Below are 27,029 nucleotides of genomic sequence, written 5' to 3'. Positions count from 1 at the left end.
ACAGACATAAAATCGGCGATTTATGGCACCATAACGGGCCGAGTTCTGGTTATCTGGGCCGTAAAGCGGCAATAATAGAGTTATGGCGCCATAGCACACCTAACAGAGACGCCATAAGGGTGCTTATGGTGTGCCATTATGGCGCCGTAAATTACAGAGTTTCGGTTAATGGCGGTGTCTGCTTATCAGCACACCCCCAGGAATGGAACCTCCGCCGATAACTGGGGACTGCCTGTACTGTATAGAGCATATCTAAAATATTAGGGTAGTTTAGAACAATGGGATACATTCCTCCAAACAATGCTAGATATGTTACATCATGCTAAGCGTTTTTGTGATTACACACAAATGCATTTATGATAAAAAGATTATTTACTGCATGTACTAATTTTCAAACATTACCGTACAGTATTGTATTATATATATAATGTATTTCAATACAGCAGAATAAGAATATATCAATTGTGCACTTTTTTTGTCTCAAAAATGTTCGACCCAGGGCAAAGCAGAAGATAGGGTCTTGGGTAAAATACCTAGGCACGCTACTTGACATGCCATTGGCTGACATTTCGTAAATCAGCCAATCCTGAAGTGTCATTAATTTTCCTTAGATGCTGCATTGTGCGGATGCTATGAGGCGTTCACTTTCTGTTTACTGTTACGTTACATACATTATTAATAGTGCCCTTAAGATGCCTCCAAAATGCCCTGCCCCTTCAGCTTCTGGCAAAGAACCTAATCTTCTGAAGAAGTTCATGACATTTGAGAAAAAAAAGTTTAAATCCTGGATATGTTAAAGGGATGAAGAAGCTTAGCAGAAGTAGATCACCATTATTTACTAATTGAGAGTACAATATGGTAATCAATCAATTATCATTTATTGACGAAAGTATTTACAGTAATGTACATACTGTATAAATGGTAAATAATATATAAACTACAATAAATTTCATTACTCTGACAAGTCCTGAATATAAGGAATGGATATAAATATAGATATAAGGAAGGCTGTACTATAAGGAAACTCCTTGGGTAAAACTGCCAAGAAGACTTCCACTGTGCAAAACAAAACAGTCATGAGGGTGGAGATGTCTTCAGCATAGTAGATAGAAGAATGAAAGAGTAAGGCGGTGCTTCTAGAGAGCAAAATTATTTAGGAGAAAGCACTAATTTTACAAGCACTTTTCAACAGGTGACGAAACAGAAGGTTCGTCTGGTGACGTAAGGGTATATTTGTTTGGCGAATACTTCACAGACTTCGAAGAAGAGGAAGAGCCACAAGTAGTACCTTCATCAGCTCCTCAAAGTTTAAACGTGAGTAAATGTACAGTACAATATTTAATATGTGCGAGTGTTCAGTGTCAAAGCATACTGTATGCATTTTTGCATGTATGCAGTACTGTATTTTGAAAATAAAAATGAGAGCCGTTTATCAGCTCATATAACTGATTAAACTATTTTAATATTCATACAATATACTGTAATCAGGCCAGCCAAGGATCATTCCACTGTTTCTCAAAGTGGTACAAGCTGAAGGGGATTTTGCTGCATGATGAAGCGCCATCAGCAGACACTGAAGCTGCATCACTTTATCCAGAGTACTTCAAGAAGCTCATCAGCCATGGTGGCTACTGTTCTGAACGGGTTGGTTTTAATTGATACAAATTTACTTTTTTTTAACTAGAATCCTTTGTTTTATACAATTTTAATCGTCTTTAGCTTTACATGTACTGTACTTTAATATAGTTTTAATCCTTTATTCCAAGTGTTCAATATGGACAAGACTGCCTTGTTCTGGCAAATGATGCCTTCACGGACATACAAGGCCCTTCAGGATTACGCTCTTGATGTGTAGTAGTGCTCCTGACTTCGTGATGAAACCAGCCTCATTTACAAGTCTCCCAACCCCAAGGCTCTTAATCAAGCACTTGCTGCCAGTATTTTGGATATCAAACTCCAAGGCCAGGATCACCAAACTACTTACAAATATAGTATCTGGTTCCATCAAGGTATCTTCCCTCAAGCTGGACTTAAAGGCGCTGTTGATTATGGCTAGACTGGTGACCACCCTACGAATCTTGATCACGAAGGAGTCCAAGTTGAGTTCCTCCCTACCAACACCACCTCACTCCTCCAGCCCATAGAACTCGGCAGCCACTTTGTTCAGGCATTTGATGATGACAGTGAATTTATGATGAAGGTGTATCGGTGTAAATTCACTATTGCCATGTCTGTCCATCATCCGCAAATCGTTAAAGAGATGAAGAAGGAGACCCTTACTGTGTGCTGGAAGAAGATATGGCTGGAGTGTGTTCACAATTTCAAGGGCTTCTCTCTTGAAAAAATCCAATATGTGCTCGGCTACTGGTAATAAAGTGGAATTGGAGAAGGCTTTGATGACATCATTGCAGAAGAAGTTAGCACCCTCATTGATGCCGATGTGAGGGTGTAAACAAAGAGGCAGGTAGAAGTGTACTGACTTTATTACAGGTAAGGGAAATTCATGCATACAACATGTGGGCGGAAAATGTGGTGTCTGACCTGATAGAGTGAAAATCGGTCGGTGGCAGTCGATTTGTGTTTCTTTAGAGACATTTAATTATGAATATAGAAGTATACAGAGTATGATGTTGCATGATTTATACAATGGCGGAAAGGCCGCTGAACGCTCTTTTAAATGGATGTAAGAACAACGCGACTGTAGGAATATGTACAATAAATTTGGAGATAAAGACTTGTCCTTCTTGCTGAGGATGTAGTGGATGGTGCAACCGAATTCAGCGATGGCTGCCAGGTGTCTGTTGTCTTGCTGACCAGGCTTCACCTGCCTTGGTGGAGGCGTGAACCAAAGGGTGGTGGTCTGTCCAGATGGTGAAGGGAGCGCACTCAAGGAGGTAATGGAAGTGATGCACTGCTTGGTATATTGCGAGGAGCTTGCGGTCAGACATGCTGTACCTCGTCTCTGCGTGCGACAGTTTTCTACTGAAGAAGGTGAGCGGCTGGGGGACACCCTGGACCATCTGCTCAAGACGCCAGCAAGCAACGTTGCTGGCGTCAGTGGTGAGGCAAAAGAGTGTGTAGGGGTCCTGGTGGGACAAGGTGATGGCTTTGGCAAGGGCCATTCTTTGTGCTGCAGAAGGCCTGCAGCTGCTCTGATTCCCACGTCAGGTTCTTCGGTTTGCCCTTCAGGACCTGTGTTAAAAGGAACATGGTTCAGGTGACGTTGGGGATACAACGGCGGTAGTAATTCACCATTCCGATGAATTCTTGCAGGGTCTTGACTGTTGTTGGGGTCGGGAACTTCTGCACTGTGTCCACCTTCGAGGCCATGGGGCACACACCCACTACAGAGATTTCGTGTCCGAGGAATCCACCCTCTCGGCACCGAAGGTGTACTTGTCAAATCGGACGACCAACCCGTTTTCCTGCAGGTGTTTCAGGATTGCTCGGACATGATGTAGATGCTCTTCCGCGGACCTGGGAAAAATAAAAATATCGTCGATGTAGCAGATGCAGAAGGGCAGGTCCCCCAGGATGCTGTCCATCAGGCGCTGGAAGGTGACCCCTGTGTTTCTCAGGCCAAAGGTGGAGTAATGGAAGACATAGGAGCTGAACGGCATGATGATGGCGGTGTTGGGAACATTCTCAGGATGTACCGGAACCTGAAAATAAGATTTCAAGAGGTCCATGTTTGTGAAGATTTTTGCTCCATGGAGGGACCTGGTCAAGTCCTGCATGTTCAGCAGGGGGTAGTGATCGGGGATCGATGTGAGGTTAAGTCTTCGGTAGTCTCCGCAGGGCCTCCAGGTGCCATCAGGTTTCTGCACCATGTGGAGGGGTGAGGCCCAAGGGCTTGATGCTTTCCAGCAGATCCCCACTCGCTCCATTTCTGAGAACACTCTTTTTGCGTCCTGGAGAGGGCCTGGAGGGAGTCGTCGGAACTTTTCGTGCATCAGGGAGCCTGTGGTGTTGATTTGGTGGAATATTCCATGTTTGGGCATAGCCCCGGCTACCTGACAAAGTTTCGGCTTGAAGACTTTGGGGAACTCCTGCAGGAGGTTACCATATTTGTGGGGGGCAATGGTGCAAATTGTGGGAGCGCCTGGACCCGCTGCGACTGGTAGAGAACAGCATGTCCCCGTGTCGAGGAGGCACTTGCGGCTCACGTCCACCAGAGGGCCGTTATGCTCCAGGAAGTCCGCCTCCAGTAGAGGAACCCTGACGTCTGAGATGGTGAAGGACCAGACGTAGTTGCGCCCCAGGATGGAGATTTTAAGTGACTTCGTGCCGTAGGAGTGGATGGGGGTCCCGTCAGCAGTGAGGAGGACAGTTGGCTGTCTGGGCTGTGGCTGTGGTCTTCTCCTGGTGGCAGGAATATGGAATGCATCGCCCCAGTATCCATCAGCATCCTTCGACTGGATATTGCGTCGCAGACATAGAATCCTACGGCATGTAGTTCCAACGAGGCCGCTGCCATGGTTGACTCTGGTCTTGTCCGCCGTCACCCTTTTCTGACTGCTGGTAGGAGCAGGGGCTTTCACATTTCCTGGAGTGCCTCCCGAATCTTCGATGGTGGTAGCACTAGGAGCTTTCGCCCCACTGCAGGTGGGAGGTCTCCTGGGTCACGGCACTGATCTCCTGTGTTGGGTCCTCCCCTTCATCTTCTTTTTCTGCTGCTAGGCATACGGGAGATGTGGCGGCGGCGAGCTTCGTAGCCTTGGTCAACACAGTTAGTTTTTTCGCTTTCTCCATGAGCTCGTCATCCGGAAGGGTATAAGCATCAGTTATCTGCCCTCGGACATCTGGGCCGAGTTGCCGAAGGAATATTTCGCGACTGAGGCTGATCTCCATTTTCTTCCCGTCAGGTCCTACATCAGGCAGGCAGAGGAGGCCCATCACCATGTCCCAGGCATCCTCCGGGTCGGCGTCTCGCATCAGGTTTGTGATGAGGTCGAGGGCGCAGGCAGCTCTTTAGGGATTGGGGTGGCGTAGGTTTTCATGAGTTTCGTCTTGAGTTCGCTGAGTGTGACCGGGTTGGTCTGTGCATTCAGCCAGGAGGTTATTCGTTTGTATACGTCTCCTGGAAGGGCTGATATGGCGAGGTCAGCCTGCAGCACCTCGTCCAAAGGTCCCGTGAGTCGGAATTGCCCCTCTGGTCTGTAGAACCAGGCAGGTGGTCGTCTGCTGTAAAAGGGGGCAACCTGACAGCCTGAGCGGCAGCTGTGTGCGAGGCTAAGGAGGGGACCGAGGGGGCCTGGGTGGCTCTCGCAGAACTGTCTGCTTCCATTGTCCACTCACAAAAACAGTCGACAGGAGTCGTAAATGGCAGGCCAAACCATTTGAGGAATGCCTGAACACACCTGGGGAAGGTATGCTGTTTTGAGTCTGTTAGAGGCATTGGCTTCCCATGGCAGGAGCTTTCAGAGATCTTAACTGAGGCGCCGTGTGAGTCAGCTAAAGATCTCTGAAGGTGAGCGGCGGTAGTTAGTCCCTGAATGGTTTAACCAAAACCGCTTGGGTCACCGTCCAAACCGGGAGGTCACCAGTTGTGAGGGTGTGAACAAAGAGGCAGGTAGAAGTGTATTGACTTTGTTACAGGTAGGGAAATTCATATATACAACATGCAGGCGGAAATGTGGTATCCATCCCGCGAGAGAGTAAAATTGGTTCATATGTACAATACATTTTGAGATAAAGCGTTGTCCTTAACCAACTCTGATCCCATGACAAACCAGGTTTTGGAAGAGCTGCCGAAGTCGGCCAGGGAGGGAGAAGGTAAGCCAGGTACATTTTTTATCTTTTATTAGAAAAATTCATTATGTAATTCAGTTTTACAGTTATGCATTCCATAGTATATATTTACATTATTTTACCATGTTGATTTTTTCTTCTAACAAGGATCTCCTACCTTTATAAACAAAACTACATATTTAAGTAGTTATCAGAAAAGTAAGTTTTACGTTTATACCTACATAAGTTTTCATCAACAGATACTGTGTCTAATCCAGGTTCATTTTGACGAAGTGGAGGAGGATGAAGGCCTGTGCTATTTGGAAGTTCTGTCTGAAATTTTGGGGATGCTCAAGGAAGTGGGCGATAAATTTTTAGCCCTTGGTGGTCATATAGAACACATCATAAAGTTTAAGAATGCACTTGAAGGGGCAATGATGCCATACAGTAGCCTCCAAGCCTGCATGAAGAAGCAGCTGCCTATCGTCATGTTTATCGAGAGGAAAAAGAATGACCCTCCAAAGCCTTTCGAAACCCCTGAATTGCAAGTGGTCTAATTGGTGGAAGAACCACCTCCCCTGAAGAAGGGGAAGAGGCACCCCCAGAGGAGATGTAACTCCTCTGCTTAGCTGTGCAGTCATACATTATCATCGTCCTCCATCAGACTGCACAGCTAATTCATCATGATCATCTTTAATTAACATTCATCACTGGTGAGTACCCATATGATTTAACCTTACTAATCTTAAACTTAAATGATATTAAAGTGCTTCATGATGACAGCCCAAGGCACAGAGTAGCTTTGTTTGATCTATTAAAAGAGGCAGTTTTAATTTGTTAACTTAATTTTTTGTTTATTCTAGATTGTGTGTGTAGCTGTGGCAAGTTATGCAAAAACCTGTACAGTACCAAGAAAGCTACGACATGGATCAAGACTTCAAGTACAGTATGTACTGTATACTGTACTGAAGGTAGTGTACAACTTTGCTTTGTATACTGTACAATATACAGTACATTACAGAGTTTAGGCTCATATGCTAGGAAATTATGTACAAATTTTGTTGAGTGCAGTGTAGTACAATATAATTTAATTTATTTTTTTTTTCCAGAATTACATGTAAGAGATACGGTCCATTGTAAAATCTGCAAATTAGTGAAAGTTCCCTGTGTAAAAGTCAAAGATAGGTTCCACGAAAATCTGTGCGACAAAATGAAGCGTGGAAAAGTTAAGTGTGAAAAAGTGGTTAGCACGTTGTATTTTGCTTTCTGAGATCTCAAGATAAAGGTTTCTTATCGATGTTCATTCGACCGATAAGTGTTACCTGACATTAAGGATTCGTGATTTTAATGATAATTGGACATAATATAGCAGCAAAATAAAAAAATTAATACATAAATTTTGATCAAAATCTACAGCTGACAGAACCCAAAATACTCATTTAATATATGTATTGTTTTTCCATACAAATTTATAAAGGTTTGTTTTTTCGGACGCAGAACCATATGATTGCACAAGGAAGGCTAGACTTTTTAACTGAACAGGTCCAATTTGAGGTTTTGAAAGTACCGAGGTTTTGAGATATAACAGTGAATGAGAACGTGCCATTATGATAACAGTGATTCATTTTTTTGAAACTGGTATGTCTTGGGTCGTGGTGAAAAGTTTGTCTCTTCATAAATATTGAATTTCCAGAATTCTATTAATCTAAATTTTCTATGTTATCGCACTGAAACTACAAGGTCTCTAAAATCAATATGCTCATTATACAGACTGGTATCTGTTTCATTCTGTCTTATTGGAGTAGGACTAACAACATCAAATCTAAAATCAAAATGGGCTGGTTCCTGTTGGTGGTAAGTCTATCAGTGTATTTCAAAGTTCTTTGATATGGTTATTCTAAATATTGTGGGGCTCTGTCATTCAGCTAAAGGCCACAAGAAATTTGGGATTAAAATTTTCTTAAAACCATTTCCTATTCTTTGGTCTATTTGGTTTAATGGACATTGGCCATTGATTGCTGCAATCAGCACTCTCATCACCCATTAAGATATAAAAAATACTGCGTTATTACCTACCACTCGTATGGATAAAAGTTTTGCAAATTGAGAAGAGACAAATTATATCGAATTTGGGAGAGTCTTCGAACTTTACAAGATTTCTTTCAAGTTCTGATTTAATTAGTGCAAAACATCAAACTTGGTAAGAACTGTTTAGCTTTAAAGACCCTGTGGAGTAGCTCAGTTTTGTCTTCAGTGTTGGTTAGTAGTTCCATATCTTAAGCTGAAAAAGGGGTAATCACAGATGTGCTAGATGCATCACTTACTAGCAAAGAAATCGAGTAAGCTGAAAGACGAACAGCAATTTAAAATGATATGTAGTACATACTTCAGTTTAAGAACAACAAATCTGAAAGAAACGTGCTTTGTTTACAAAGCAATAACATTCTTTTGTTTAGTTTTTCATACTGCTGTCTAGTCTTTGCCAGACCATATAAATCTAGTATTCTAGTTACAGCTATGTAATAACTTGCCCTAGTTAATAATGCAAACTAATTCTTCTACAAAATCAGACAAAAGTAGGCTTAGAACCTTAGTTAATATTGCAAACTAATTCTTCTACAAAATCAGACAAATGTGGTCCTATAATTTTGATTACAGTACCTCATTAATAGTCATACCATGAACTATTCCGCCAAAGGCATGTAGTAGTGTTAAAAGATAAAGTTATTTTTATCTAGGTGTTTAATTTACAGACAGATATTGTATAGCTCACGTACAGTGATGCTCAAATCTCATGCGACATGACTCCATAGGATTTTGTTCAAAATTCACTAACTGGCAACCTAGCACACTTCATATTTATCTATTTTTTTCAATGCGGAAACGCGATTATTGCATACAATAAGGCCATAATATGTTTCATAAGAGTGAAATCTGTCATATATTTCAAAACTGTAAGAAAATGTCACGTGAAGCAAATTTCAGAAAAAAAAACTTTTGAAAAATTTTAAAAACTTTTGCTCACACATCGCTGAAGTATTTGACCAAAATGAAGTCTTCATCAAGCATCAGCTCAAATGTTAAATAAAAAACGGAAAAAAATATTATAACATTAGTAATGCTTCCAAAGCAAGCATAAAATTTGAAATAGTCCTATTTGATTGCTTTTACACCTCAATGCTGAAAAAATGTGAATATGTATATACAAAAGTAGAATGCGCCCACCAATATCAACGTGTGAGGAGAGCGTGTGTAACGTATCACATTAGTGGTGCAACAACAACCACCCGTTGCAACATAAGTAGGTCTACACTGAGTAGCGACAATGAAATTATCTTGAAAATATTTACTTTATGTGTTCGATGAATATTTGGATTTTCATACATAATTATTTGTTATAATTCTTAAATATTTAAAAAAATGATGGCATACTAGCAAATATTCGCCTATGCAATTATTCTTTTGCCAAAGCCAAGATATTACTCCTAGGACTAGGTGTTAGATTTCTTTGCTTTACACTTAACAGTCACATCTCACTATTAACAATTTCTGGCCAGAAAGTAAATGAGGTTATCTACACGTTCTTGCACTTCAAGTTACCTAAGAAAGAATAAAAAGCGAGCAGAAGGACTTTTAAGAATATAATATTCTAAACCAGTTGAAAAACAAGTGTTCCATACGCCTTAATATTATACTTATGATATTTCGACTAATATCCATCATCTCCATATAATCAAAATCGTCCTCTTTTATTCCTCAAAGAACAGGTAATCTTTACAAATAAAAACATTAGTAACAGATTACATTTCAGAAGGCTTATAATTTTTTTTTAGGCCTATAAATCATTTTGCAACATACAGGCAGCTTAAAGACAGCCTAAAACTTCAACATTCAAAGAAAACTGGTTGTAATTTCATATTCCTCAAAGAACAGGTAATCTCTACAAATACATTCATTAGTAACAGATTACATCTCAGAAGGCTTAGATTATTTCTTTAGGCCTGGAAAACATTTTGCAACATACAGGCAGCTTAAACACAGCATAAACTTGAACATTCAAAGAAAACTGGTTGTAATTCATATTCCTACTTTGAAAATGTTGTTATGACTGTTGAGTTATTAGGTCTACTGTCATAATGATGCAGACGTGGGTATGTTGACCAGTCCGAGGAGCATGTTAAGTGTGCTTTCACTGATGTCACCGCTAACCTAATCACACCGCACTTTGAACTAAGCATTTCACGTGATAATAGAGAGAATGTGTTTTCAGTTGCATCTAAAATCAACAGACAGAAATGACTCTCCTTATCGCTTCTTGAATGATAAGGAGGCAATATAAAATGCAGCAATGAAAGGGTAGCTCCTAGTTTCTCTGTTCGACATTCAGCTACAACCATGTTGACATGGACGTTGGTGGTTCTGTTCCTAGGCCTACTCTACTGGCTATCCAGGAAACCAAGCAGTCTTCCACCAGGTGATATGCCCTAGTGCGATTTAGAATAGGGTAGAAACAGGCTTATACGGTTTCTAAGGGTTTTGGTCTCCTTTTAGAGCTAGCAGTACACCTCTAAAATACCCATGAAACTGAACATAAGTCTATACTAATTAGACAGTAGACCCCCCATTCATGGTGGATGTGTACCAGAGCCCTGCAAATAGCTAGTTAAAAACACAATCTTTAAAATGCTTATGCCTAAGTATTTTAATAGTTTATTACAAAAAGTGTATTTAGTCATGAAAATAATATGAAATTACAGTAATTTGTGAATATTTCTTAGTGGAAAATACTGTGATTGGCCAAATTTTCAGCAAATAATGGGTATGTAAAGTCCGTAGAAAAAATCCATGAGTAAGCGAGTCCTTGAATCGTGAGTCTGCCAATGCGATGGGTTTTACTGTACCTATTCGTACAGATTTGGTTTTGTTTCTGACTTGATTAATCATTAAGCTCTTGTGGATATCCTTGTTAGTACTAAAACAAATTTTCAATTAAACTTTTAACATTTTATAAACATAAATTTTTATATACTTGGGAATTAATTTCAGACGAGTCTTGTGGATTTAATCATTTTTACAGGAATACACTCAAACGAATCACCCGGACCCTGCAACTCCTATTTTTTACATTTTCTGTGCTTACTGGTGGATGGGTAATGTAAATTCAAAAGAATTGTTCCTATTGACGGGGTCTGTCACCGCCTCCTCTTGGCAACAGCTGTGTTTACGGGCGAATTTTGAATTAGTAATGCCGTGAAAGCATAATCATTAGCTAAGTCATTACTTGGTAAGTATGATACAAAATCTTATTTTATTATAAAAATGTCGTTTTTGCATTTACCCTGAGAACAGAAGTATTTGAAGCCTGAGAATTTTGACTCCAGGAGACATCGACTATAAAAAAATTAGAATAATTGCATATTTAAAAAAAGCTACAAAATGCATGAATCATCATACTCGGAGGTAAGTCATAGAATTCAACGCAGGGTGCGTCTACAAGGATAAAAATCTTTAGATAAGTGAAATATGATAAAACTAGTGAAAGCTGTAAGATAATTTTTAATTTGTTTTCCTTGAATTATTTATAGCTCATTTTTTTTTATTCCCTCGGTATATCTATTATCTCGGAAGTTGGCCTTTAATTTATATTATCATGGAATTTTGGGTGAAGAGGTACTTTCATTCCATCCCTGTGGTTAAAAAAAAACAGTACTTTTTTATATTCTTCTTCTGTTTTACGAATTATAAAAAGATTTTCCATAAAGTGAAATATCCAGAAAAATTACTCTAGTTTTGACTAAATTTTGGCAAGCGACATCAACACTCCGCCTCTTGTTCTGGTAAATTTGGGTCTTCGTACAAACATCATGTTTGTTTTCTTTGTTTCTTTTTTTTTCATTAAAACATCAACTAAAATTCTTATAGAATTTTCCCGTTCATCAGCAACTCATGTACGGTCACCTATAGACCTTTCGGACAGGACTGATGGACTCTCAACCTCCTCTCCCTCCCTAGTGCCTCTGGTGTTAGATAGATCCCCAGTGACGATCACCAGCCCTCGTGAGTCTCCCGACCCTATCTCTCCCCCAGTCCCCCATCTTTGATGATGAAAATGATCATGAGAGGTCTTGGTCGGCTGGCAGACACAAGCAAGTAGAAAAAGAAAAGAACCTCTCGTTTGTCCACTGGACTAAACAGCTCAACAATCATGAATCACCTTGCCCAAAACCTAAGAAGAGATGTCATGTTGTGATTCACAATCTGCCCTCGTTGGTGAAGCTAGACACAATAGTGGAGAGAGTCGAGTTTCTCACAGCTCTGACGCCCTCATCTCCCATGAACTCCCATGCAAAATTAAACATAAAGTGGCTTACAGGATTACCTGCCTATTTCTACATCCTCATTGTTTCTTAAAGGAAAGAATTTTGGTCATAATATAAAGATCTCAAGATATAACCTAACACGGGACAAAAAAAAAAAAAAAAAGTAACTTACTGACATCCCAAGCAGGGTCACTTCCAGCCAACTTCCTACAGTGAGTGAGTGACTGCCCACCCATGCTGGCTAACCCCTCCATCCACCCAAATGATCAGCTCTTTCATCTCCCATCATTGTGAGTTGCCATGGTTACATTAGATATAATCTCTTGGAATAGTTTTTTGGCCTCATGCAGAACATTTCTCTCCTAAACATGTTTTGCAAAAACTTCAAAGCATCATTGCTTTGCCGTTTCAAGAAAAGCTCCTCTGGCCACATGACCTTGTCATCTGCGATTCAATACATAAAGACTTCAGAGCTTTCGCTACCTCATCGATGCAAGTTACAGATCAAATCGTAGCCAGTCACCGAAAAAGGGTCCTATTCTTCCTGTGGCACAAATCATTAGACAATATGATAAATGTGATGACCAACAGGAGTGATAGATTGCTGAGGCTTCAAGTGACAGAAGGGGACTCTAAAGTCATAATAATTGTTTATATATATATATGCCCTAGGAAATTAACAATAATTTTTATCAGTACTGCATGATCCTAGGTTGATTTATACAGTATTGTTCATGATTCTCCTGCTGATCATATTTGTATAATCCGGGACGTTAATTCTCAAGCCACAAAACAATTTCATAACGAACTTACATGCTTCTGTCAAAATCATGCTCACCAAATTAGCCATGTAATACTCCTCCCTCCCCCCTCCTATTCCTATGTACAAAATAGAATGGACACAATTACAACCTCCTGGCTGGACCATTGCATCACGTCTCCACAACTTCATGATTATATTGTGACCTACAACATTCGCTACGATCTTGCAACAGGCTACGATACCATACCTTTACAGGTGTCATTCAGTACCCCACCCCCCTCCTTACCGTGAATCCCCTAACTGATCACCCACCAGCTGTAAACTGGGATTTTAAAAACCAACAGAAAACCAGATACTTTAGGGTGACCACGGTTGCGGTCAATAGTTCAACCAGCAAGCGCCTCACCTTGTACTAACACAAAATGTAAACATGACCACCGCAGGAGAGATCTGAGAGAATTCTATTCGAACATAATTTCCGTATGCTTTCTTCAGCAGGGCTACCTTTAGATTTCATTAAGGTAACTCTCGTCATATACCTGGCTGGAAAGACTTGGTTAAAGATCAGTGTACACGTACACAAGAAATGTTTTTACTTTGAAGGCAAAATGGTAGCTGGCTGAAAGGATACTTTGCATTGCTAAAACGAGGCGAAAGCACAGTTTAAACATGCTCTTAAGCACTGCAGATTAAATGAAAAGCAACTATGAACGATGCAATGTTTAGAAATTTAGAATCCTGTGATTATCCTCCTCTTTGTAAAAACATCCAATCCCAATCCCTAAATCCCAAAACTAAAAAGCTATCACAGAGAGTAGGTGAAGCCATTGGTGATGAGGTTATCACAAGTATGTGGAGCAATCATTTCAGCAATATCCTGAATGGCATAAATGATCAACAACTTCCTAAGGGATGTAGATAATCTCCGTTACTGATACATTCATTTTCATTTTGCAGATTGTATTATGCCAGATAACATCATTGATGCCATAAACAACCTACCTAATGATAAATTGGCCCCGCTGCAATGTCTTCCTGCAGAAGCTTTCAAATTCTGCCTCCCAAATATTTACATTTTGCTAGCTGCCCTATTCAATGTGTGCATAATTCACCAGTTTCTTCCAGACTCCCTACTCTTAGTTCAATTGATACCATTAATCAAATACAAGCTAATGGATGCTGCTGACCCTGACAATTACCCCCAGATTATTAAAATCACTACAATCACTTTGTAGATACTTGAGTCAGTTCTGCTAGTGAGACTTCTCCCCTTTCTACACACCACAGACAACTAGCATCTACATATTAAAAGAATTGCTGAACATTACCTACCATCAGTCTCTCCTGTTTTCCTGTTTTGTAGATGTGAGAAAAGCATTTGACAGAGTAAACGACCTGAAGCTGCAAAAAAGAGGCACATATCTATAATTAATTGGGATTTTATATGGCTGGTTCTCCATGCAGCAATTCTGTGTCAAATGGGCTAATGTATTGTGTACACCTTCGGCTCCCTAAACAGGCTTCGGCAAGGGGGCATTCTCTCACCATACCTGTTTAATATGTACACTATGCCCTGAATGTCAAACTGAACTCACTCCCAATCGGATACGCTTTCAACGAAACAACTATAAACTTAATACTAATATTTGGAAATTAGTATACTGTAAATTATTATTTTATTATCAAAAATGTAGTAGTACTGTTAAAGATATATACACACTTCTAACACTTTCAGCCAAACAGAGGTAGAAAGTTACCTCTATAACATATATATCTTATGGGGTGCCCAAGAGAGAGAGAGAGAGAGAGAGAGAGAGAGAGAGAGAGAGAGAGAGAGAGAGAGAGTTATGCTTATTTAAAAGAGTAAAATAAAAAATTATTGCATTTCTTTAAATACTACATATCACATACGAATTTTGTAATTACAGTTACGTATATTGTTATTATTTGAAAATATTAATAAACATGTACCATAAAAATTCTCTCATCTCAGTAAAAGAGAGAGCGAGAGAAATTACTTGAACATAGATGGAGATGGCAACATACTCCCCCTCCTGTCACATTACTTGACATATTTGACAGCTCTTGGACCTCAGTTTAGCATTACCTGGATGCAGGGGGTGGAGAATGGTTTTCCTTCATTCTTACATAATTTTTTTAATTTATAAACTAAGATCTTACAAATTCACTATAGTAGTTTTGTTAATAATTTATATTATTGCTGTTTACATTAATATTAACACGCATTTGGAAATTAGTAAATCATTTATCCTACAAAAACAACATCTCAGAGAATTATTATTTTTATTTGATATCATTGGGTTGACTGTAATACCTTTCGTACTACTTCAGCAACTGTGTGGATATTGCCAATTAATTATTTGTTATCATGTTATCTCATGTGTTTAGATTGTATGTATTGTCTATATACTTTGTATATTCCATGTATATGGCCTTGAGCTGAAAATAAAATTTAGTATTATTATTAAAAATTAATAACTTCAACCTGCTTGCATAGGGTTTGATACTCGGTTAGAAATTCAGCTTTATTTATTCTTGCATTCTTTTTCTAGGTTGAAATTGAGATTGCAGGTAAATCTGATAACAAAGCAATAACATTTAGAGGAAATTATATCTGTTGTCGATAGAGAGAATATATGACCCAGATTTGCGTGAGACATCAAAAGCTATCAAGATGTCTTATATTGTTTACACTGTTATCTTTTCTTTATTAGGTTAAACAACACAAAGGCATAACCATATTCTAAAAACTAATTGCATCCAAAAGCTCTTGTAGCATGTAAATGTCAGTAAACTATTGGTTAACAGATCGCAGTTTACCAAAGAATAACAAATTCTTGAAAAAAAAAAAAAAAAAAAAAAAGAAAAAAAAAAAAAAAAGAAAAAAAAAAAAAAAAAAAAAAAAAACCTTTAGCAGCTTAGTATAAAAGGTTATTTTGCACTCTTCAAAATTCAACTGTTATTTTTGTTCGTTCCAAATTTGGCAAGGCCTACTGGCCTGGTACAATTTTAAGCTAATCTTGTTTGGAAATGTTTAATATTCAAAGATTTAATTATCTCAGTATTTAAAGATTATGCAACTATCCTTTCCAGGACGGTGGGGTCTCCCAATAATTGGATACATCCCTCTCTATACCACTAATGTCGGAAATCTTATCAGTGATCTGAGGAAAAAATATGGAGACATATTTACGTAAGCATTCTTAATGATGAGTTAACAATGACAACGCTTTGCTTAGTATGATTTGAATGCACAGACGCCAAATTCACCTTTTCACGGTTGTTTTTATGTTCTGTCAATGATATAAAATTCTCTTCTTGGCAGCTGGAAGGTTGGCAGCCAAGTGATGGTCGGCCTCTGCGACTATGAGCTCATCAAGACCACCTTCAAACAGGCCTGAATGTCAGGGAAGGCCTTACTTGTTTTCTTTTGAATTGATAAGATCACACAAAAACTCAGGTTAGTTTCTTTGGATTTCTTAGCAGTTAACAGTTATAATTTACTTGTTAATTCATTTTCTGTAGGATATAAATAAAATAACTAGCAGATGCTTCCCATTCTAGACCTAAGTCAAAGTATCAGTATATGTCACAAGTTCCCAACTCATTATCTTGATTTTAATCACCTCTTCACTCATTTCCTCTCATTACTGATGTTTCCACAAATTCTGATAGTCTAGATTTTAGTCAGGCTGCAGTGCTTGAATAATTAGAGATTGATTAAAAGCAAGAGATCAAAATGAGCGCGGCTTCAATCTCAAATCTGAATTTTTGCTTAGGAATGTAAAAAATCTTAAACTTTATTATACTTTATAGAACCTTACACAGTATTTAGTTCCCACATGACATGATAGACTGTTAGTACATAAGTTTATTGTGTTCAGGAAAAATATTGTGAATAATAGTCAATGATGGTATATCCTGAGAGAACAAATATTTTTCGCTTCAGAAAACTGTTTATATTGCTAATTGCAGCCCCGAATAGTACATATGAGTCTAATCCAGTAATGTATAGCAGACCAGTGATTCTAAGTCCTTCTCTATTAAAAAAACTGCCAAGTGACAAAAATATACATTAGCTCAAAGAAACACGCACAAATATAATAGTACTCTCTGACCCTACTACACTGCTCAGTGAGATAATCTATTTTTTGGAGAGATGGTATCTAAAAGTGGCCAGTGAATAAATGTGACGAGTTGATTCGTTATCATCATTAGAGGATAGGTAACAGCAGGTCTGTGATTTAACAAGATAACTTGAAATTGCATGAGTTGAAAGATATGTCTGGAAGAAATCATTTTTTTTTTTTTTTTTTTTTTTTTTTTTTTTTTTTTAAACATTACTAAGGACTGGATTACCGCAGGTGTAGAACAGTGACATAGACGCACGCTACAGCCTTTGTCTTTTATTAGGAATTGTGAATGCAGTCGGTGACGTCTGGGTACAGGGCAGGAGGTTTGCCATTAGACACCTGAAGGATTTTGGCATGGGAAAGTCTTCCCTTGAGGGCTTCCATCCAGTATGAGGCTCAGAACCTTGTAGAGACTTTTGAGAGGACATCTGGGAAACCCATAGAAATATCTTGGTGTCTCAATGTTGCTGTGTTGAACGTCATCTGGAAGCTTGTGGCGAGTAAGTGATGGCTACTTTTTGTTTTTTTATTTCTTGGCTTGTATAAAACCTGATATACGTACTTATCTTTCAACTCAAATCCTTCTCTCAAGTGGAGGGTAATTAATTCACTCATTTGAGAGACACAATGATACTGAGTTATGTTGAATTCATGAGTTCAGAAGACGAGAGCTAAAGATAGAATGACAGAGTTGATTAGACTTCCATTCTCTTTCACTGTATCCAGATATAAGGTACGACACGGATGACCAAGAAATAATAAAATTTAATACCATCCTGAGAGATAACATAGACTTGATACAAGGAGACTCCAGATTTTGGATGTGTTCCCATATCTAGTGAAAATACTCCCTAGAATTGTCCTCGAGAAAGTGTTCAAAGTGAAATTAGTCTGCCAAAATATGGACAATTCAACAACCTCATGCTTGTAAGTATCTCCAGCAAGTATCCCTTGTATCATTTTCTTAATTATTTCATCATATATAGTACAATACTAGATTTAATCCTTTTAAATGACTGATCTCATTACTTTTTCTTAATAGTACTTTGTGGGCAAATAACTTTGGATTTATTCTGTTTTTGAGGAAACTATAGAGACTCACGTGAAGACGCTGGACCCAGACAATCCCAAGGACTACATAGATGCCTACCTCATACAAATGCAGAAAGAGAGGGGCAGCCTTAGTTCCATATTCAGGGAAGACTGTGAGTGCGCAAAAATCACGTTGCCGTGACCATCAAAATTTGTTACTCTTGTTAGAAATAAAAACAAGTGCTTGATGGAGCCAAATTAACAACTACTATGCTAATATTACCATGGCAGTAAAATAAACGTGCAAGAAGTTGGCATTCCTCGAAATAATCACTTTTCCTCATGAAGGGGTGTTCCATTAGTGCACCTCACATAGTGCACTGTTGGCATTACGAAAGTGTCTTTGCAGGATCTCCTCTGCCCCTAGCTGCACCCTCTTTTTTAGTCTTTCACTTTACCGGTATTCCCGTTCCCTTTCTTCTGTCTTTTCTACAACCCAAAAAGCACTTTCATCTGTTTACATCATAGTGTAACTGTAGAGGCATTTTCCCAGTTCCACCTTTAGATCCTTGCACTTGATCTACCTCTAATATCTGTATGCCTTTGCCTTGTTGTCCTAAATGTCTACCAGGTAATTCAGAATCCCTTCAACTTTCAGACTTCAACCTTATCATAACCCTCGACGACTTGTTCGCTGCAGGAAGTGAGACAACTTCGTCTACCATCCGATGGCTGATCGCTCTCTTGGCCACCCATCCCGAAATACAGGGAAAATGCAGAAGGAAATTGATGAGGTTGTTCCAAGGGACACACTCCTTCTCTCCAGGATAAGGACAGGTTAATGTGCTACGTGAAAAGTTTATTATTAAAGTTTATTGGGCCTAATGTATGCGGTTTAAAGAAAAACACTGGATGGACCAGTCAGATTAAAATAATAAGTTGAGTTCAGGAAGACTGGGTTGGAATTTAAAAACTTTATTTAGTCATATGTCAAGTTAGAGTAGATTCTAGGAAATTAGAGCTTTAATTCTTTCTTGATGTACTATGGTCCTATTCTACACTTTCACTAGGAATATAGTATACCTACTTATTTTTCTGTTCATTTCTGCTTACCTGTATGATTTATTCTCATGAGGAGGTTAGCTAATGTTTTGAATATTTAATCGTGAATAACAAAAACCTTAATTTTCAGACTGCCATACACCGAGGCAGTTTTTACTGGAGGTAATGAGGTATTCTTCCTTAATACCTGTAGGTGTTATGCACGCAACCACAGAAGAAATCCAAGTGGGCAGGTACCGTTTGCCTAAGGTATGTCTTTCAATATCACTGGTCAAACCTGTTTGAGACTAACAGGTAGACTAATAGGTACTTTCTTAACTACAGCAATAATGATAAGATTATAGCCCTAATTTGACCTAAAAATAGAGATATTTCAAAAGCTTAACAGTCTTAAATGCTAATTATTTCTAACAATTTAATCGTATAAAAATTTTCATTCTAAATAAGTTGAGCACAATACCAACTAATCTAACAAAAGCTGCTTTGTTGTAATGTCACAAGAGTTTTAGTTACTATTGAACTAAATTCAGTTTGTATACAAATTGAATTTGACATTATCAACCTCAACTTGGCTGCTTCGCCTCATAAGCCCAGAAGTAAATTATTTTTACATGTAGTCAAATGTTGTATATTTCTTTTATTCATAGTGACTCTTGTTGCCACTTTTCCCCAGAACACAGCAATATTTGCCAGTGCCAGGAGCTGCCACAGAGAAAACAAGAAATATTTTGAGAGACCTGAGAATTCTACCCATGAGCACTTCCTTGACAAAGAAGGCAAAGTCATCACGAAGAGAGAAGGTTTCCTTCCTTTTTCTCTTGGTGAGTATCATCGGCTTTAATCCTAGTTCTCTCTGTGGTGACTTTGTATGTAAGGTTCTTTTTATTTGAATGAGCCCCAGGAATAAATGGACACTTAGATTTGTCACGAAGGAATTATTGAAGGTGTAATTTTACCTTTCTTGGTGAATTAAACTTATTCTAATTCTAAATCTTGCAAATAAGTGTTTTATTAAGAAGATATCATAATTTAACTTCCATTTAGATATTCTTATGTGCTATTATAATTGTTGACAATGAAAACCTCCAAATTGTGTGATTGCTTCAGCAAAAATCATGTTTGAAATGAATTATCTTTATTACTTATCATGGTAGCCAAAATTATAGGATGTTACATTCAGGACGTACATTTAGAAATAGACCTATGCTCATTCAAAGCAGTGACTGGCCTCAAGACGAAATTGAATTTGAAGAGTCAATTAGAATGTAAAAGTTGCTTTGAATGACCGTAGTTCTCTTCCTAATTCTATACCCTTGTAAGCAATAGAAACTGTTTTGTGGAGCAATGCTTCCTGAAGAGAGGTTATAGTGGGAGAATTGAGTGGGAATTAAATTTTTTTCAAGGAGGCTTAGCTTTCTGACATGCGTGATTAGGCAATTGCACACCTTGGAGGTTCTGATTGTCAAGCTTAATCATGAACTCCCAAAAGAAATTTAACTTCAGAACAAAGAAACTAGAAATAAAATCATTTTGATACGTTAATATCATGACCCGTTGTATTTATCTCAGGGCGACGCCAGTGTCTGGGTGAGAGCTTAGCTAGAATGGAGCTGTTCATCTTTGCAACTTGTCTCTTCCAGAGATTCACTGCTTCACCCCCCAAGGGGGGTTCCATTTCTTTGGAACCTGATCACTTCCAGCCCTCCTTAGCTTATCCCGCCGTATGAGGTTGTACTGACGAAGAGAAAACTTGAAAATAAAGATTCAACGACTTTTGTCTTTTCTACAGCCCTGCCTTAAAGTAAAGGAAGGCGACCGTATTGACAAGACGGTAAAACATTGGTTCAGAAGCACAGTCATAGACAGGTAATAACTTAGTTTTTAGATACCATTAGCACCATTTTTATGCCACAAATATACGTACAATTTGCCTTTATTATATACTTTATTGCAAAACAGGAACTCGGTAGAACTTTGTACTCGGGTAATTAGAGCCAGAATTTTTTAGATATTCAGATGAAATACAGGTTGGTGAGGTTAAAGCAGAAGAAGCATAGTTCTGCAAAAGGTCTCAAATAGAGGAGTGTCTTAGAGTTATTGCTGGAATTATTGAGCTAATGTTTCCCATAGAGGTGAAGTTTTGTTAAGATGCGGAAAACTGTTAAAAATGGAAGCTATTTCCTTTGCATTGTCTGCATAAATGACAGGCAACTGGTGACTGGAGAGACTATGCAATACCGTACTAATTATTATTGTTATTATTATTATTTTTTTTATTATTTTTTTTTACAGAGAGAAAAAATTCATATCCTAGTTGTATTTTATTATAAAAAACCGAATAAATGAGAAAAATTCCTATAATCATATTTGTTATATAAAAGAAAGAGAGAGAGAGAGAGAGAGAGAGAGAGAGGAGAGAGAAGAGAGAGGAGAGAGAGAGAGAGAGAGAGAGAATGCACAGTCATGCTTACGGTAATATTGAATTGACCATTGTACTTTAGGAACATCTGTAATCTCGAGATGAAGATTCTGATCGACCTTCATTCAAACGATGGGGTGTTTTCTTGATATGAATGGTTCGTGATTCTAATGATGATTAGGCACAATGTAACACCAAATAGTAAATAGATAAATAAGTATTGATAAAAACTACAGCTGACAGAACACAAAATACTTATTAGATGTGTTGCTCCTCCATATATGTTTTTTATGTATAATACACTTGTTGATTAATGGATCGCACAAAGGATAGATTTTTAACTGAACAGATCCATTAGGATTCTGAACCTCTTCAATTCAATGTGAGGTTTTCAAGTACTGAGGTTGTGAGATAAAACAGTGAAATGGAAGGTGCCACAATGATAACAGTGATTCTCATTTCAAATGTGATATGCTTTTACTTTGGTCGTGTTGAGTTGAAACTTTTAATGTCTTCAAAAAGACTGATGTTCCAGTATAATTATATAATTGTGATAATTTATCCCATAGAAACTACAAGATTGACTTTTAAAATAAACATGTTCATCATTCAGTATGATATGAAAATAAAAAATGTTCACCATCCAGTATGATATGTATCCCATTCTATCTCACTGGCATAGCCCAAACATCGCCAAATTTTAGCAACCAGTTCTGCAAGATAAACAATTAGGCCTTTTTTATGCTCATGTAGATCTAAATAGTCTCATTTTGTTGCTCCTGTCATATGTTTTTTGTCTTATTTATGCTAGCATAGTTTTCGTTATCATACAACAAGAAAAGTATTTACGATAAATTTCCTCATAAATACATCATATTATGAGAGGGATGGGACTCTCAATAAATCTGAGGAAACCAGAGGTAATGGGAACAACATCGTTGCGTCTCATTTGTTAGATTATTTTATAACAAATATATTTCAATATAGGCTAACAACGACCTTCCAGCTGTCCTATAATCACTAGCTTCTATTTAGTACGAATCTGTTGAAAGAATATTTTGGTTGAAATAAAAAATGAATATCAGTTCATTTATATCATCTTTGTTACAAGATGGATGCCTTTGCCTCCCATATCAAAGATCATTCTTCATTAACTCTTACGTCCTCTTTCAAAGTTAAACGCTTGTTAATGTGATGATAAAATTATAAAGTTGTATCGAGATTGTACAGACGGCCACGAGAATTGGCGTAGTTTCTTAATTCATTGTTCGTTATGGAAATATTGCATATGCAGGTGCCAGATTATTTACTTAACAATAAATAACATTTCCTTTCAAAGGTGCTATACTTGGAATAAATTACATTAGAATAGAGTAGACTTACTCAACGTATCAAAGATAATTATTTTACAAAGTAAGGAAAATATATACCGATGGGTCCACGATTTCTAATTTAATTCTCAACTCTAGCTTCGTGACAGCATACCAAGCATTTTGAAGTTGACTTTGCTGCCGCTCGAGTCTTGACTCAACGTATCTACTGCACTGGGGTGTTTGTCATTTCGTCTCCTACAGCGATAAACAATACATCAAGGCGTTAACATTCTTTGAAAAACGATGTTAATTAAACTAATTTCGTCCTTTGATCAGTAAATAATTTGCATGACATTTAGTGGGCCTAAATTGGACTTCTGATTTTCGCACATGATTAGCCTAGGTCTATTTTTAGCAGTATACTCTCTCGGATACATAATATAAAGAATATTTAAATCGACAATATATATGTGTATATATCATATATATATATATATATATATATATATATATATATATATATATATATATATATATTTATTTATATAATCGCATTTATTTGATTATTCCCGTTATTCTTGTTTTATTAGCCATGTTGCCTTTCTTCTTATCCTTTTCATAATTGCTTAAACATAATTAACTCAGACGTAGCTATTAAAAAAAAAAAAAAACTAATATAATTCAGACTTATTTTTTATCGAATTCCTTGCATATCATCCTGTTTCATTTGGACACGTTGGAAAGCTGTGGGAGTCAAAACTGACGAATACATTAGAAAGGCTTACTTTCATTAAAGCTTTCTTAGGTTGACCTTTCTGCAGCTATTCATTTCTACTAACTAGAAATTAATTCAAATTAGTTTCACATGTATACCTCGACCTACTAACATAAGCATATTATAAGTAGCTGAAAGGATAAGAAATATGAAGGGTGACGTTCGTCGTCTATTTCATGTTTTTTTTTTTTTTTTTTTTTTTTTTTTTTTTTTTTTTTTTTTCAAGACTGCTTTAATCAAGGGTTGCTCTTTGATGGCTACAGGGTGTAAACACGAGGTATGCACTATTTTGGGGAATGAAAGATAAAGTTTCTTTGATCAGAAAATATTTTATAAACATGCATTTTCAGGCGTCCGTTGTCGGGGTGCGCGGAATTTTAATATAAGTTATCATTACTGATGCTTTCAAGCGATGGAGTTCGTGGTGAGAAGTCGGCTCGAGTCGCCTGAGACGTAGAAAAGAGCGGAGGTGGCGTATAGGAGTGATGGAAGGATTAGGCCGATGTTAATAAAGTATCTCCCAATAAAATGTATTTTTTAGGTTTTGAAGAAAGAAAAATGCATGCATCATTGAAACTGTTTCCCTCCCTATCCGTGGAATTCGCTGGCCACCGATAAAAAACAAAACAAAAAGAGTAAGCCTAACTGAATTTTCTCATCCATCAAAGATACGTTGCTTATTCATTAGACTTATTCATTAGACACCTATCAAAGATTTCAAGTGTAGATTAAACATCTCTTCCTCTCCATCTAAAAGTATTCATCACACACCAGTCATAAGCGTAGAGCTAGTCATGATTCCTGGTTCAGCAATGTCGTGACGATGCACTAGAATTCAAAATTCACAATGAATGTTGCTCAGCAACGTGTGGTGCTTGAGGTGTTCCACCTCTAGCTCATGTTCTAAATTTTGCCGTTCTTAAACAATTGATTCATCTATGTATGATTTATTAAGCTTTCTTGATGTCTCTCCAACAGGAACTTGCACGAATGCAGTGCAATAATTGTCTCTCGCTCATCGAGGGATGTTTCTTAGACCAATAAATGACACATTGACATTAGATTCCCGTGCACATAACATCAAAAGCAATAGAGTGAGGTCGCCTGGTTCACACTGTTAGGATATCGTTATTTTTTCTTTTTGTTTTTAAATTTGAAAGCATTTTGTGAGATTCCGATGTTTTCTGTAAAAATTTAACAAATGGAATAGTTCAACTACCTTCAACTTAATATTGAAATGATAATTTAAGGACTATGTTTATGCGATATTACTAGTGATAGGTGTCTCCTATCTATTTGGTAATGATTATCTATGGTTGTGATATGACGTTTTTTATCACTTCGTTTCGTTCACGTCAATTTTGCCATATGGAAAAATAGTTTTACACAATAACATAACATAATGTTCTAAAGATATCAGTGACTGTTTTTAACGTCATTACATATGATTTCTTCCATCTTTGAAAAGAAAAATTGATAAATAATGGCATGAATCGTGCGTCAGGCAAGTGAACGAAAAATTATGAAACTCTGCCACGAGTTTTTTGGCCGACAGTACCTCCTGTTGAAACCAAGTTTTTGTAAATGTCATTTTTGTCTACCAATTTGATTACTATATATATGTTAATTACATCAATGACCTTTTTTTCAAATAAAACTTATCCTCCCGTTGCCTCAAGGTATTCATATCATTCTTTCAGATACGAGAACTTAAGTGTTAACAACTTTACCTTTTGTAAGAATGCACACGATCATCAGCTGATAAAAAAGTGTTGATCCCTCAAGATCTGAACACCATCACTTTTTGTATAATTTTAGACCCAGTATATTAGGAATTTAGTTTTATGTGGGGAAGTTTCACATTCAAAACCCATAAAGCTTTTAATTTTGTACCAATACGGTACCACTTAATGGGGAAATCCCTATTCACTGGGCCAAGACTGTATACTAGTGTAGACATAAGTACCAGTGTATCTTTTCAACTACAAATTTTGAGGTGAAACTTGTCATCAGAATGACCCGATATTTTTTAATCTTGACTAAATCACTTCTGCTGCAGTTTACATATTAGATAATGATTTTCATTATATAATTTCTGATTAACTATTTAAAAGCTATGGAGCTAACATCTTGCTGGTAAAGTCAGCTATCACTTCGATGACCAGCTGTTAATTCTAGACATAACGCTGCCATGTCTGCAACAATGATGTCTCTGTCCACCACCATATCAGCATAATACAGAGCAAACATAAATGAAATCTTGCTTTTAAATTGATTCTTATACTTTAAAATCTAGCCAATCTGTTTATGGACATCATGCGCCTATATGTAACATGGGGGGATTATTCCCCAGTATTCATAAGGTAAGCGTGGACACGAAACGGAAGGCAGACCCCATTACTCATAACCTTTCTCTCTCTCTCTCTCTCTCTCTACTCTCTCTCTCTCTCTCTCTCCATTCTAACAGGTAATGAAAATGAGAGAGTTGCATCATAACATTAACGTTTATTAACAAGAATAAATAATCAAGCAATCCAGTCTTACAGACTAACCCAAAAAACGGTACAATGTCTAGTCACCAAAAAGTCCCTCTGCATTCCACAAGTACCAGAATCCGTCTGTTTCAAAGATACAGAAACACATCCCGGTAAGTCACACAAGTTCAAAGACAAAGTTAATAAAATGGAACATCTTACAAGATATCAAACAAGCCATCCCTTTGGCTAAAGCACTTTGACACTACCCAGACAACGGACACTAAACACTATGTTACAAAACTCCCCCCGGACGAATGCCACGGCATCTTGCCTGTGACTTGAAGCCCTCTATCAAAATCCCTCCCATAGGCTTGGGTATGAACCTATTAAAGGGAAGAGGCACACACGCACATATGAACACACAGTTCGCTAGCGCCTACCCGGTTCTAGCTTCATCCAGTTTCGCAAAGGCACTTTGAGAAGAGTTCATAAACTGTCGTGCATTGACTCGTTGAACTAAGCACTTTATCTCACGCACCCCAGAAACTCATTCATCAGCTACTCTCAGGTCGTCACTCCTGCCACTGTTCTCCACACTCCATAGGTCACAGAGAACGCATGGATAATATATTATTAATCAAAAACCTTAGGCCTTACATATATTTAAATCTAGCCAATCTGGTTATGGACATCATGCGCCTATATTTAAAATGTAGCCAATTTGTTTATGAACATTTTCGCCTATATTTATAAAGGCCGTTTTGCTGGTTAGCTATAACTACTGATCCTGGTAACATCAGGTTTGTTAACAATTGCTGAATCAAAGGTGCACCTCCACATGAGGTATGGTACAGTGGCTTCATGAATTTCGGTTCATATCACAGCAAGCCAACGAGACCCATGGCAACTTCAAAATGCAGCAGGTAATCCCAACGGTTGTCCGACGTGGAGGTGCCAAGTCAACAACGCTGCCTGGGAAACAGT

At 37.8% G+C, this 27,029-nt stretch overlaps 1 protein-coding gene and 1 long non-coding RNA gene across 2 annotated transcripts; both read left to right on the top strand.

The window, feature by feature from the left end:
* Positions 1-10,067: 10,067 nt before the first annotated feature.
* On the top strand, positions 10,068-17,455 carry LOC135219911 (uncharacterized). Its single transcript, XR_010315529.1, has 4 exons — positions 10,068-10,204; positions 15,928-16,027; positions 16,160-16,294; positions 17,248-17,455. It is a non-coding gene; the product is annotated as an uncharacterized LOC135219911 (long non-coding RNA).
* Positions 17,456-17,699: 244 nt separating this feature from the next.
* LOC135219020 (cytochrome P450 2L1-like) lies at positions 17,700-20,788 on the top strand. Its single transcript, XM_064255456.1, has 6 exons — positions 17,700-17,894; positions 18,052-18,172; positions 18,658-18,836; positions 19,192-19,310; positions 19,735-19,882; positions 20,631-20,788. Exons 3-6 carry the CDS (start codon positions 18,728-18,730, stop codon positions 20,786-20,788), a joined length of 534 nt encoding a protein of 177 aa, XP_064111526.1. The 5' UTR covers positions 17,700-17,894; positions 18,052-18,172; positions 18,658-18,727.
* Positions 20,789-27,029: the final 6,241 nt, after the last annotated feature.

The sequence above is a fragment of the Macrobrachium nipponense genome, chromosome 1 (assembly GCF_015104395.2).
Source record: "Macrobrachium nipponense isolate FS-2020 chromosome 1, ASM1510439v2, whole genome shotgun sequence".
NCBI classification, from domain to species: domain Eukaryota; kingdom Metazoa; phylum Arthropoda; class Malacostraca; order Decapoda; family Palaemonidae; genus Macrobrachium; species Macrobrachium nipponense.
The sequence above is the reverse complement of the archived record's forward strand: the minus strand, read 5'-3'. Positions and strand labels throughout refer to the sequence as shown.